Source organism: Ursus americanus, chromosome 11 (genome assembly GCF_024610735.1).
Source record: "Ursus americanus isolate L20-20 chromosome 11, mUrsAme1.1.p, whole genome shotgun sequence".
In the NCBI taxonomy this organism is placed as follows: Eukaryota; Metazoa; Chordata; class Mammalia; order Carnivora; family Ursidae; genus Ursus; species Ursus americanus.
Genome location: NC_142137.1, coordinates 56,813,611 through 56,827,127, shown reverse-complemented (window position 1 = coordinate 56,827,127; position 13,517 = coordinate 56,813,611). Strand labels below are relative to the sequence as shown.

At 39.6% G+C, this 13,517-nt stretch overlaps 1 protein-coding gene across 3 annotated transcripts in view; it reads left to right on the top strand.

Moving 5' to 3' along the window:
• Window positions 1-3,877: 3,877 nt before the first annotated feature.
• Window positions 3,878-13,517, top strand: part of EPM2A (EPM2A glucan phosphatase, laforin) — a 99,482-nt gene continuing 89,842 nt past the window's right edge. The window contains exon 1 of one of the 3 annotated variants that reach the window (XM_045805290.2): window positions 3,878-4,291. In XM_045805290.2, the coding sequence (XP_045661246.1) occupies window positions 3,991-4,291 (301 nt within the window). In that variant the 5' untranslated portion in view covers window positions 3,878-3,990. The remainder of the gene's footprint in view (window positions 4,292-13,517) is intronic. The other 2 variants (XM_045805285.2, XM_045805286.2) reach the window with 2 other exon arrangements.

Below are 13,517 nucleotides of genomic sequence, written 5' to 3'. Positions count from 1 at the left end.
ATAAATAAAAATCTTTAAAAAAAATCAATATTTCTATAGCATAAATTGCATAAAAATGCATGACTGAACTGACTGTTGGTGATGTACTAAAAATGCAGTACTTGTCTATATGGTGGGATGGGGTGGGAGGTGGAATTATTGGAATCTTCTGCAGATAGGAGATTTTATATGTATCAGAAAGGGGCATGGATTTTTTAAATAGTTGAAAAACATTGTGAAATTTTTGGACAAGGTCTTGGTATAGTTCAAATCTCTCTATTGCTCCAGATCCTCAAAGGGATTTCAAGTAGCTTAACCTACAATTTTCCAACCCAGAAAAAAGTAAGCTGCAATATGCAAAATTTCTAAGCTATAATCAAATTCTTTCAGGGAGGTTTTGTTTGTTTTTATTTTTTTTTAAGCCACAAAATTGGAAATAGTATATGTGGCACATTTAACTCTTAGTATGTCCTGACAAGTAATAAACTAATGCTTATAACGGTACCTGGACTATTTGGATGAAATATGGTTTGCATCAGTGAGTGTGTGTATACATATACAAGAGTATAAAGGAAGATTTATGATAACTCACTGACTAGTGAAAGATTGCTTCAGAAAACATAAATTACTATAGTTCCAAATAATAGCTTTCCCTGAGGGAGCTTTGAAAGAATTTACATTTGAATTGGATCCTGAAACTCTAAATGTGAATTTATCACCCATTCTTCAAGAAATATCGTGGTTATATATAAGATAGCACTATAGAAATGAAATTCAATGACAGCAAATTAGTTTGGTCTTTTAAAAATTATTAGCAGAATTATGTTACTTTACTGAGTTGATTCTTGCTCTAAATTCAGCTTGTCTTTATAGCATCAAGAATGTGACCTCAAAAGGATTCCATAAATAATCACTTCTAATAAACACCACAATTCTTCGAAATGTAAAAAGAAATCTCACATGGAGAAATCAACCAGGAAAAAAAGCTGGGAATAACACAGTTTAATAACCAGAAAAATCTTCACCTTGACTTTTTCTTTCTTTTCTTTTTCTTTTCTTTCTCTTTCTTTCTTTTTTCTTTCTTTCTTTTCTCTTTCTTTCTTTCTCTTCCTTCCTTCCCTTTCTCTCTCTCTTTCTTTCTTTCTTTCTTTCTTTCTTTCTTTCTTTCTTTCTTTCTTTCTTTCTTTCTTTCTTTCTTTCTTTCATTTACACAGATTTTATTTATTTATTTGAGAGAGAAAGCACACAGGAGCAGGGTTGGGGGGGCCGGGGGAGAGGGAGAAGCAGACTCCCTGCTGAGCAGGGAGCCAGACACGACCTCTCAATCCCAGGACCCTGAGATCTTGACCTGAGCCAAAGGCAGATGCTTAACCAGCTGAGCCACCCAGGCACCCCTTCACCTTGACTTCCCAAATCTGTATTTCCATTGTCAACAGGATAGGTGTATAAAGGAATAACAATGACCATTTTCTGGGGCCTGAGGTCAAATCCATTCTAAGTACCAAGATATTTATGTCTTTATAGACTTGTCTATTAGTTTAGATTCATCTGTTTCATCATTCCTAAGGATGAAATTGGTTGTAGGAAATAATTATAGGAAGTTAATTTTTCATTAAGAGCTAGTGGAGAATAACTCATTGAAATATGCTGGGATTTAAAGGCAGTCTGTAAATGATTTTCCTAGAAATCAAGTTATATATATATATATAATATATATATTATAAAATATATTATATATACCTTCAACTGTAAGCTGAACGGATGACTTTTAGCATTGGCTCTGTCCCTTCCTTGCTCTGGGCTGCTTACTGAAACTTCCTGCACCTTTTCCTCACATATGAAAATGGAGATACAATATTAGTTACTTCAGAGGATTGGTGAGAGAATTAAATGAGATAATATGAGTTTGAAAACCACATGCTTAGTTCATAAAAAGGGTTCAATGGCTATTATAATTTTTATCGTTAATAAGTTCAAATGATTGACAAAGTATGATTAATGCTTTGGAATATGTCCTTTTGGTTTTGTTCCTTCCATTTGTATTTTACTTAGTACACAATGTAGCCATCATATTTGTACTGTATTTCAATCTATGCCATAAAATATTACATATTTTGGGGGGGATTAAAGGGGTACTTTCAACTGTTAAAATTACTCAACTTCTTTATGATGAGAGAGAAAAGGAAAGGAAAGAATGCCTCTTGAACAAATATATTGTCCCTTTTCTTCACCTGCCTTCCTTTCCTTCCTTCCTTCCTTCCTTCCTTCCTTCCTTCCTTCCTTCCTTCCTTCCTTCTTTCCTTCCTCCCTCCCTCCCTCCCTCCTTCATTCCTTCTTTTTCTCCCTCTTCCCCTTTCTCTCCTCCCCCTCCTTCTCCTTGTTTTATCTACGGAATGGACAGTACTCACTTTGGAAGAGCTGGGGGGAATAATGCCTTTTGGAAAATATACGCACAGGCTGCGTAGCACAACACAAGAAAGTCCTGACTGTCAGCTCCCAGGGTCCTTGCATGGCCAAATGACTCTTAATTTCCTAAAATTAGTCTAAGAATATTTTGTTAAGAGTAATTTGAATAAACGGATTCACATGCCACTGTGATTTAATGTCTGCTTTGCTACTGAATCAGCCATGTCTGGCCAGCCTTGCTGTCTTCACATTTTTGTGTTTATCCTTAAGCTTAGCAACCAACCAAACACTGAATGGAATATCAATATTTAAGAGGAAAGCATATTAGTTTACTAAGTGTTCCACTGAGAGACTGAGCTTGTATGGTTTACATTTTTGTACTTCGTTTTGTTTTACTTAGGATATTCTTAATGCATGAAATTTTGCCTCCCCCCCCCCTTTTTCACAAGCTTTCAAATACTGGTAAAAACGTAAACTAGAGATCTTTTATGTGTCTCTGGTTTGCATAAGAGATTGTTGTGTTAAGTGCTGAATATACAAATGTAAGAACAGGGGAACAATTTTATTAAAGAATCAAAAAATAAATATGTAAACAAAGGATGGTTATCTTAAAGTGATGACAAAAATTAAAGCCCTCTCCCCACCCACAGACAGGTTTCTTTTTTTTTGACCTAACAGCTATAAATCTGTATTTTTTGACACAAAAGTGTTTAGTTTACTGAAAGCAAATTTAAACATCAGGTTTTATTTTTATGGCATAAAAAAAATTATGTCACACATCTGTAGTCACAAAATTATGGTCTTTATTTTGTTCTACCTCGAAAAGGACTTTAAAGTATTTACTCCAAATCCGTTTTACATGTACTAAAAATATAACATTTTGGATCATGTGTTATCTCAGGCATCAAAGTGGACTAGGCGAGGGAAAAGTAACCAGCGCTTTTCTGCATCAGCTCTTAGTTCTGAATGGCGTCTCTTCCACCAATGAGAGAAACCTTTAGAGTTAGCAGGGTCTTTCAAGATGGTTAGTTTATACCCTCACTTTGCGGAGAGAGAACCGGAGGCCCATGATAAGGGACCTGTTTAAGGGTCCGAGCTCTCCAGACACCGCGGCCAGGCTCTCCCCCCAATTTCACTATTACAGAGGCTGCTTTCTACCTGCCATACCTTTCTTCTTTACGACCGCCATAAACATAATTTCGAGCCTTTGGGAAAGATAACTGCAAACTCGCAGGGCTTCTGAGATGTTTTCCTCCCTTTTCTAACCCGCTTGGACTCCCTTTTCTCCCTCCGCCGCGTGCCCGGCCGCCCCGCGGAGCCGCGCTGCGGGAAGAGGCTGCCGGCCCGGGCCGGTGTCCTCCGCGAGAGGACACTTCTCCCGCGACCGCTTCCCGTCGCCACAGGCCCCGCGCTGGGCCAGGCCCGGCTCCTGGGCCGCGTGATGCAGCCCAAAAAAGGTGCAGCCTCGCACGTGTCCCCGCCGGCGCCCGGGCCTCTGGCGACCAGGCCTCCCGCGCCGCTGCCCAATCGCCGCGGCCGCCTCGCGCTCCGGCCACGTCCGCCGGCCGCGGGGCACCGACACCCGGAGCTGCGCCGCCCGCCGCCATGCGGTTCCGGTTCGGGGTGGTGGTGCCGCCCGCGGTCGCCGGGGCCCGGCCGGAGCTGCTGGTCGTGGGGTCGCGGCCCGAGCTGGGGCGCTGGGAGCCGCGCGGGGCCGTGCGCCTGAGGCCGGCGGGCAGCTCGGCGGGCGCGGGGGCGCTGGCGCTGCAGGAGCCGGGCCTGTGGCTCGGGGAGGTGGAGCTGGCGCTCGCGGAGGCGGCGCAGGACGGGGCGGAGCCGGGCCGCGTGGACACGTTCTGGTACAAGTTCCTGAAGCGAGAGCCGGGAGGAGAGCTCTCCTGGGAAGGTACTGGAAGCTGGCGTCCGCCCCGAGCGGGCACAGGGGGCTCCGGCCTTGGCCTCGGCCGCCCGCCCGTGCCCTCTGCGCGCTCTTCGGGCGCTTTGCCCGTCTCCCCGGCTTCAAAAGCCGCCCCCAGCTCCCCGGGCGACCCGGGCCGACCCTTGGCTGCGGGCCAAACTGTCGCCGCCCGCCGCGCCTCGGGGTCGGGAGGCGTCCAAAGATTCGTGCCGGGTTCCGGCCGGCCGCCCCTTCGCTCTCTGACCCTCCGCCCTCTTTCCCACACGCCCGGGTCCCGGGGTGGTTTTCCCGGCATCCCAGCTTCGCGGCCCAGTTTCCTATGTCCCCCCCTCACCCCCCGTCACCGTGTCAGCCCCGCGCGAGTCCCCGGCCGCGTGGCCCTCCCTGCGACTCCGGGTTCACTCCTGAGCTCTGCCTTAGTGGTTTCTGTGTCCTCATTTCCCCCGCTCGTTCACTAAGAAATGACCCCACCAGTGAAGCTAGCCTGGTTTCTGATCCACGTGCTGTTAGTGCATGGAATTTCTTTTCCTTCTTCGATTTGAGGCTGAACTAACGCAAAGACATTGTTTCTCTTTTTGGATTTTTTTAATTTACTGAGATATACTCTGATTTCCTAAGATATAAAAACAATATATGCTGGTTGTAAAAAAAAAATCAAATTTCAAGGTAAAAACTTGTTTCCTCCACACACTTTAAGCCCACTGCCGTCTGCCCCGTATCTGTGTCTATCTAGCTATCGTGTATGTATCTCACACACAGATTGTATAATATATTTTTCTGTATCTTGCCTTTTCTTGCTTAACGATATGTTGCGGATACCTTTTAGTGTCACTCCATATAGATGTATTTTATATTTTAAAAGGCAGCAAAATATTCTGCGTCTATCTAGTGCGCATTTAGGTTGTTTTCGTTTTCCTCTGTTACAAGCAGTAGTAGCTTAATTAAAAGTCCGAGTATAGAGTGATCTTTGAGTATTTGAAGTGTTGCTGTAGGGTAGATTCTGAGAAGTGAAACTGATAGGTCAGAGTGTGGCCATATTTTACATTTCAATAAGGACTGCCAAATTATACCCTGAAAAGGTTATACCAACGTAGACTCCCCCTGCGATGTGTGAATTTAGACAGCTCTTTCTTTAAATGTGGTGTGCAGAGTAGAGGATTGGAGTATGTGTAATGCTATAGTGGTCTAACGTTGATGAAATGAAAATCTCTTTAGAAGTTTATATGACAAAAATGGGCCATTTAGTCCATAATGATGTGGAAACAGAATCAGTAAAGAACACGAGTATTCTATACTACATTTACATATTATCCTCGTCACACTGGGTTTTATGGACGGGTGGGATTTATTGTCATTTTGTGTTCCCATACCTGAATGGAAAGGTGTCCTCACCAGTTTATGCCCTTCTTTACAGATTACTACTTTTATTAATAATATTATATAATGTTTTCACAATAAAACATCTGATAATTTTAATGAAAATTAAAGACTTTCTCCTCTCTAGTCCCCCTCTTTTTCTATTTTTAGCTTTTCTGATATTTCTCCCAAAGTTCTAAATAGTTTGCTTATATTGCTGTTTCTTAATGTATCAAGTTTAACTTTTCTGTTCTTAGATTTTCTGAGTTACTATATAAATTATATATAACATTTTAAAATTATAATTAGATAATATCAAATTTAACCATCATACTTGCTGTGAAATATGAGGAATTTAAGTTTATTATCTCTCTCCTACCTGATATTTGTATTATTATTTTATATAAAATTATATATGTATAATATTGTTGACTTGCTATTATGTAGAAAGTTGTGTTATAATAATTCTATTATGTAGAAGTTTACTCTTGTATAAGACGATAAGAAAAATAGCTGACATACATTCTTCTCCCTCTCCTTTGGTTAATTATTTTCTCTACATTGTTAAGTTTTATGTAATTTATATTTTGTTTTATAATTGTTACTATTCCTTCTTGTTTTAGATTGATAGGTTGAGTCTAAGAATGGTAAATTAGCAAAGAGCATTACGAGAAGCATCATGGTCAGTGTTTAAGAGTAAGGATTCTGGACCAGAACGCGTGGGTTCACCAACACATGTATGATCTTGGGCAAGTTATTACCCTTACTGTGCTGTTGTTGAAAGAACTAAGCCAGCTAATGAATCTAAAGGAATTAGAATAGGGCTTCTATTAAGTGTTAAGTAAATGTTAGTGATCGTTACCTTTACTGTTAGGAAATAATTATTGCAGAAAGAGGTAGTGCAATTAGACTCATAAAAAAGGAAATGTAATTATGTGACGTGGAACACGTGCCACCAGAAGGAAAAATTCTCTTCTCTTACACTATAAATCATGATCAGATTTTACTTAAAATGATAACAGGGTTTGTTTTACTTCATATTTGGGTGGTAATGTTCTACACCTTGTTTGAAAATTTCTAGTTATTTTTTTTTTTTTTTTACCAGAAGCAGTACATTGATCATCAAAATTTCCTAGCTTGATTGCAGTATTTGATGAATGCAAACATCTCAATTTTTGAAATTTTTTCCTTGAAAAATTGGGATTCTTGTTCTAATTTTCACTGATGTAGAGCTTTCAGAGCACAGCTATCTGGGACTTTTTTTTTTTTTTTTTTGATTGAATTCCTGTGTTAGTTACATTGTTTTGGATTCCATGTCTTCCTCTTTCTTAAATATCTTGCTCATTTTGTTGAATTGCATCTTAAAATAATTTTGAAGAAACGGTAAATGGGAGATAAATTAATTTTCCCTTTGAAAGCTTTGCCTCAGTACCTTGTAGTACCCATTGTAATGGATAATTTTGATGTCAAACTGAGTCCAATCCTCTATAGGCAATCTGGTTTTTGATGCTTTGCAACCTTTCCTTAAATTATTTTACCAGGGTGTATCTGAGTCTCTTTTATTTATATCACTTGACAAGGGGTTGGCTCTTTCAATTTCAGGAATTGTTTCCTTAAACTCAGGGAAATTTTTTATTATTTCATTTCCTCCCCGTTTTCTCTGTTCTTTCCTCTGAAATGGCTGTCAGTCATATAATGTACCTTCTGCATACATTTGAGTATCTCTTAAAGTTTTCTCTTATATTTTCTGTGGTTTGTGTTTGGATAGATTTTCCTGACAGTGTTTCCCAGATCACTGCTTCATTTTTAATACTAGCTATTCCATCATTTAGTCCTTACACTGGATTTTTTACTTTTGGCAATCATATTTTTGATCTTCCACATTTTTCTGTTGTTCTCTGATTTCTTTTCTTTTTTCCAGAGCTGCTGCTTCTTCCTGTATAGATACAATTAATGCCTGAATCTTTCCGATGACATTAGATAGAATTCATTAAAAATTGTTTCTGTTTTGCATTAACTTTTTTTTTTGTCTGAAGGCAATTTTTTTTATACTATAGGTTTTCCTCAAATATTGGACAATCCTTGGATGACCATTCATTTTTATGAAAAAGGATATGTTGATTAGTATAGGCTGCTGGCCGGTTTCTTTTTTAAGTTGCTTATGTTTACCCAAAATCCCCTCTAAATGGGGGTACACGCATGGGATACTGTGTAATTTGGCAGATTTTGCAGAGTGGGGTTTCCCTCTTTAGGATGTAAGCCTGGAGAACCAGTGGGCTCCAGGTCCTTTCCATCAGGGAAGCAAAAGCAGAAAAACAAGCAAATGAAACTTTACTATGGGGAAAGGTATTTTAGCATATTTTATTCCTAAATGGAGTTGCCTTTTCTTTCCTTTTCTTTTTTTTCTCTTCTTCTTCTCTTCCTCCTCCTCCTTCACCTTCTCCTTCACCTCTGCTGGGTGAATCCATAGACATCTCAAGATCTGTTTCACCTAGAGCTCTAGCCCATGCCCCACTGGGGCCCTTTCCAGGAAAACCTTTCCCTCCTATGTTTAGAGCATACTGAATTCATGTTGAGGGGAGGGTGGGCCGGAAGGAGGCATGGGGGAAACCTTTCCTTGCAATCTTCTCTGGGTTGGCCTCTGTGTATTTGTTAGGTCTCTTCTTACCTGTTGCTTTTTTAGAAGTCTTCCCTGACTCCCCCCTTAATCTTTCTCATAGTGCCCTTCCTTTCCTCATACCTCATCTCACAGTTTAAAATCACATCAGTTATATTGGCCTGGACTCTTTGATTGCAAGTAATAGAAATGGAGTGTGAACCAGCCAAAAAAAAAAAAAAAATTATTAACTCATAGAACCAAACTAAAAGAAACCTGGAGTTTAACCTCTCTGCCCTCGCTTGCTCTCCAGCTGTCTCTCTTCCCCGTAGGTTTGCTTTACTTCCTGTTGACTTCATTCCCTCACACGGACTCTACCAAGCTAGACTTCCCAGTGGGGGGCTCCAGGCTTACATACTCAAAGCCAGAGAAGGAAAAAATATTCTTCCCTGATAGCTCTAGTTAGAAAAATATGTGGGAAAAATGGGAATTTATCTTTCTTGAACCAATCATTCTTGCCAGGGAGGTGGGAGTCCCATGAGCGTTGCCAACAGCAAACACTTCTTGGAGTAGGGGAGGAACCCTTCTCCCATACTGTTTCAGGGGCAGTTTAGAAAACGGTGGGCTGTCAGTGCACAGGAAAACACAACAAACAGTTGTTTAAACAAATAAAGGTTAATATTTCTGCTATAAAAAGTACATAGATAGATGGTGATGGTAGTGGCCCACAGTGCATGGATGTCAGGAGAGGTACCATTGCATTTTCTTGGCTTTTTCCTCAAGACAACAGGTGCCAGTCTAGTCATCACGTCTGCATTCCTTGGAATATGGGAGGAGAGAGAAGAGTGGCAGCGTCAGCGGGTGGTGGGGGGTATCCCTTGTATCTGGAGAGCTGTAACTTCAGTGGCGTACTCTCCTCCCCGCAAAACACACACTTCCTTTCAGTTGATGATTATGAATAAAGGTGCTATAAACAGTGATGGGCAAGTTTTTATGTAAACCTCAAGTTTTCAAATCAGTTGGGTAAATACCAAGGAATGGGTTTGCTGGATCCTATGAAACTGTATTTAGCTTTATAAGAAACTGCCAGACCACGTGGCTTCCAGAGTGGCCATAGCCTTTTCATTCCCACCAGCAATGAATGAGAGTTCCCGTTGCTACACATTCTCATCAGCAATTGATTTTGTTCAGATTTTGGGTTTTTTTTTTTTTTTAAAGATTTTATTTATTTATTGAACAGAGATAGAGACAGCCAGCAAGAGAGGGAACACAAGCAGGGGGAGTGGGAGAGGAAGAAGCAGGCTCATAGTGGAAGAGCCTGATGTGGGGCTTGATCCCACAACGCTGGGATCACGCCCTGAGCCGAAGGCAGACGCTTTAACCGCTGTGCCACCGAGGCGCCCCAGATTTTGGGTTTTAAGTATCCTTACAGGTGTGCAGTGAGTATCTGATTTTTTAAATTTGTAGAAATACATGATGTTGAGCATCTTTTTATATGCTTATTTACCATCTGTATATCTTTTTTAATTGGGTGTCTGCTGAGGTCTTTTCTTCACTTTTGAGTTAGAGCGTTTGTTTTCTTATTGCTGATTTTTAAGAGTTCTTTGAATATTTGGATGCAAGTCCTAAAGAGATATGTGATTTGCAAATATTTCCTCACTGTTTGTGACTTGTCTTTTCATTCTCTTAACAGTGTTATTTACAGTGTAAAACTTTTAGTTTTAATGCAGTCCAGCTTTTCATTTTTTTTTCTTTTATGGATTATGCTTTTTGTTTTGAATCAAAAAACTCATTTCTAAACCCAAGGTCATCTAGATTTTCTCCTGTGTTATCTTCTAGAAGCTTTTTATAGTTTTGCATGTTACATATAGGTCTATAACCCATTTTGTGTTAATTTTTATCTGTGATACGAAGTCTGTGTCTAGGTTCTTTTTTTTTTTTTTAATGGGCATCTAATTGTTCTAGCACCATTAGTTGAAAATTCTTTCATTCCTTTTTTGATGTACCTTCATTAAAATTCAGTTGCCTATATTTGCACTGATCTATGTGCCTATTCTTTTTTTTTTTTTTGTTTTAAAGATTTTATTTATTTATTTGACAGAGACAGCCAGCGAGCAAGGGAACACAAGCAGGGGGAGTGGGAGAGGAAGAAGCAGGCTACTAGCAGAGGAGCCTGATGTGGGGCTCGATCCCAGAACGCTGGGATCCTGCCCTGAGGTGAAGGCAGACCCTTAACGACTGTACCACCCAGGCGCCCCAATGTGCCCATTCTTTTACACATGTCAGTCTGTGTTGATTACTGTAGCTTTATGCTGATCCTGAAATATTAGTGGTATGAGTCCTGCATTTTTGTTTTCTTCAGTATTGTGTTGGCTCTTTTTGGTGTTTTGGCTTTTCATTTACATTTTAGGTTAAATTTGGTGATATTACAAAATGGCTTGCTGTGATTTGATTGGGATTGCATTGAATCTATATATCAAGTTCAGAAAAACTGACATCTTAGCCATATGGAGTCTTTCAATGTGTGAACCTGAAATAATCTCCATCTAATTAGGTCTTCTTTGATTTCTTTCCTTAGTGTTTTGTAGTTCTCCACATACAGATCCTGTACATGTTTTGTTTAATTTATACATTTTTTGGGGTGTGTGTGCTATTTTAAATGGCATATTTATAAACTTTTTAATTGTAGATTTCAATTGTTCATTGTTGATACATAGGAAAGAAATTGACTTTCATATCTATTGATTTTTGTTTGGATGCTGGATATTGTAGTTTTTCATTATTTTAGAGTTTGGAATTTTTTTATGGCAATTATTTGTGGATTAGTTTGTTACTTTTGAAGTTTATCTTGAAGGTTTATATGGCAGGTCTATAGTAGCTTTTACTGTAGGGCTAATTTAGCCCTACTACTAAGCAAGGACCTGTCTATGTTCTCTCTCTCTCTCTCTCTCTTTTTTAAAAGATTTTATTTATTTATTTGACAGAGATAGAGAGAGAGCACAAGTGGGGGAGCAGTAGTCAGAGGCAGAGGGAGAAGCAGCCTCCCTGCTGAGGAAGGATCCTGATACAGGACTAGATCCCAGGACCCTGGGAGCCAAAGGCAGCCACTTAACTGACTGAGCCACCCAGGCATCTCTACATTCTCTTTTGAATGCCCCATGTATTAAATAAGATCTCCTCACTCTGATGGAAATACAAATGTTTCCCAATTCTGTGTGAGCTCTGCCAATTCTTTGGCGTACAATATTCAGAAGTTTATTTTGTTTGTTTTTGGCGTGGCTTGCTATTCATTCTTTGTATGGCTCTATCAAATTTCATCTTATGCATTCACAGATTGGCATGAAGCCAAAGAATGAATCTAAGAGACCTTTATGCAGATTTATGGAGCTTTCTCTTCAAGGCTTTCTCATCTCTGGAATTTGGCCCTACAAATTCCAATCACCCTGTTCTCCCCAAACTTGGATTTCTGTTTCCTCAGTCACTGAAACCATTGAGTTCTATTTGAATCCCATTCCTGCCTCATGGTTCAGAAATTCTCCACAGGCAGTAATCCGTGGCATTCATATTGTTCACCTTGTTTCTTTTTCTTCTCTCAGAGATTATAGTCCTGTGCTGCCTTTTGTTCAACATTTAAACAATGTTATCATACATTGTGCCATTTTTTTAGTTGTTACTTTTATAGGCAGGAGAAGAAGTCTTGGACTGATTTTTGAAAGTTTGCGGGTAGGTATTTTTCCAGCATATTTTTAAAATTTTGCAAAAGAAGTCCTGATTTTGTTATTTATTTCTAATATAATTATGTATATGTGTGTATATTTATGTGCATATATTCGTACACAGACACACACATACACACACACACACACACACACAGAGACAGACACATACACAGTCTAATCTGTATCTTTCTTGTTAAATTAAGTTGTTTTCCTTGGGAGTATCTTCTAAAAGGGATGATTGATAACCACACTAGGGTTGTTATGAGGACTAGTTTATAAAGTGCCTAGAACAAAGTTGTAGCTATGACTTTAAGATAGCCAACAATTTATAGCAGCTGAATTTCCTCAGTCTTTCCATTTTCAAGATGAAATTTATTGACCTTAAAGGTAGTTTATGCTTATAAAGCAGCAGCAGTTTTATATAATATTGGACTAATCCATATACTGACCCCAAACTACCATTTGTAGTAGCATTGCCACTGTATTCTAGATAATGCTGCACCTTCCAATAATTATTTGCCGTACCCATTTCTACTTGTGCTTTCTACTCCAGCTGTGCTATACCTTGGTGAAGGCTGAGTTTGAGTGGAGGATAGATGGACATGTACTGCATAAGGGATGTCATCCACATTCCAGCTGAATTTTGTGGATAGAGTGCACTCATTTTTTTTTCTTTGTCTAATTGCACAGTTCTTTTATATTTTTAATTTAAATTCAGTTTAATTAACATATACTGTATTATTAGTTTCAGAGGTAGAATTTAGTGAGTCATCAGTTGTCTACACTCCCAGTGCTCATCGCTTCAAGTGCCCTCCTTAGTGCCCATCACCCAATTACGCCATCCCCCTACCCACCTCCCGTCTAGCAACCCTCAGTTTGTTTCTTATAGTTCTTGTAGTTCTCTTATGGTTCGGTGCACTCAATTTTAATTGGATAAACTTTGACTAGAAGAAAGAACTCCTAAATATAACCTTAGTTCTTTGTTTCATCCATTATGAGGTGAGAGCCTTTCAAGAACAGCTGTGCTTACTACACTCAAAGGAACCATCAAAGGAACCATTAAAAAGGCAATACAGAGAGAGGGACGTGGTAGAGAGTTACGTGAGAATAACTTAATGAGATATGAGAGACAAGTATAAAGAAAACTTTGAAGAGTGACATGTGACATGGTCAAGAAAGAAAGATTTATTTTAGTAATAGTTTATTACTGTTGAACGAAAAATTCTAACTAAAAATTATGATGGATGAAATTTAACCGTTTCTTCGTCAGCTGAAATTATTGTATGATGATTGCATTTTATGATGGAGAAAGTGGGGCCCTGAGAGGTTTAGCAGATATCCTAAGCCCACATACTGCTAGCCTGTGGGAGGCACTGGCTGTGGGAAACACCTTCTTTAGTCAGGTGTCATGATTTGGCACTAGGCAGGACATGGAGATTTGGTGAGTGAATTTTCATATTCCATACACAAACTCTTAACTCTAGGACTTCATAGATGAGAAGGAGTTCATGCTGGCTGCTTAAGATATCTCTGTATTATCGAT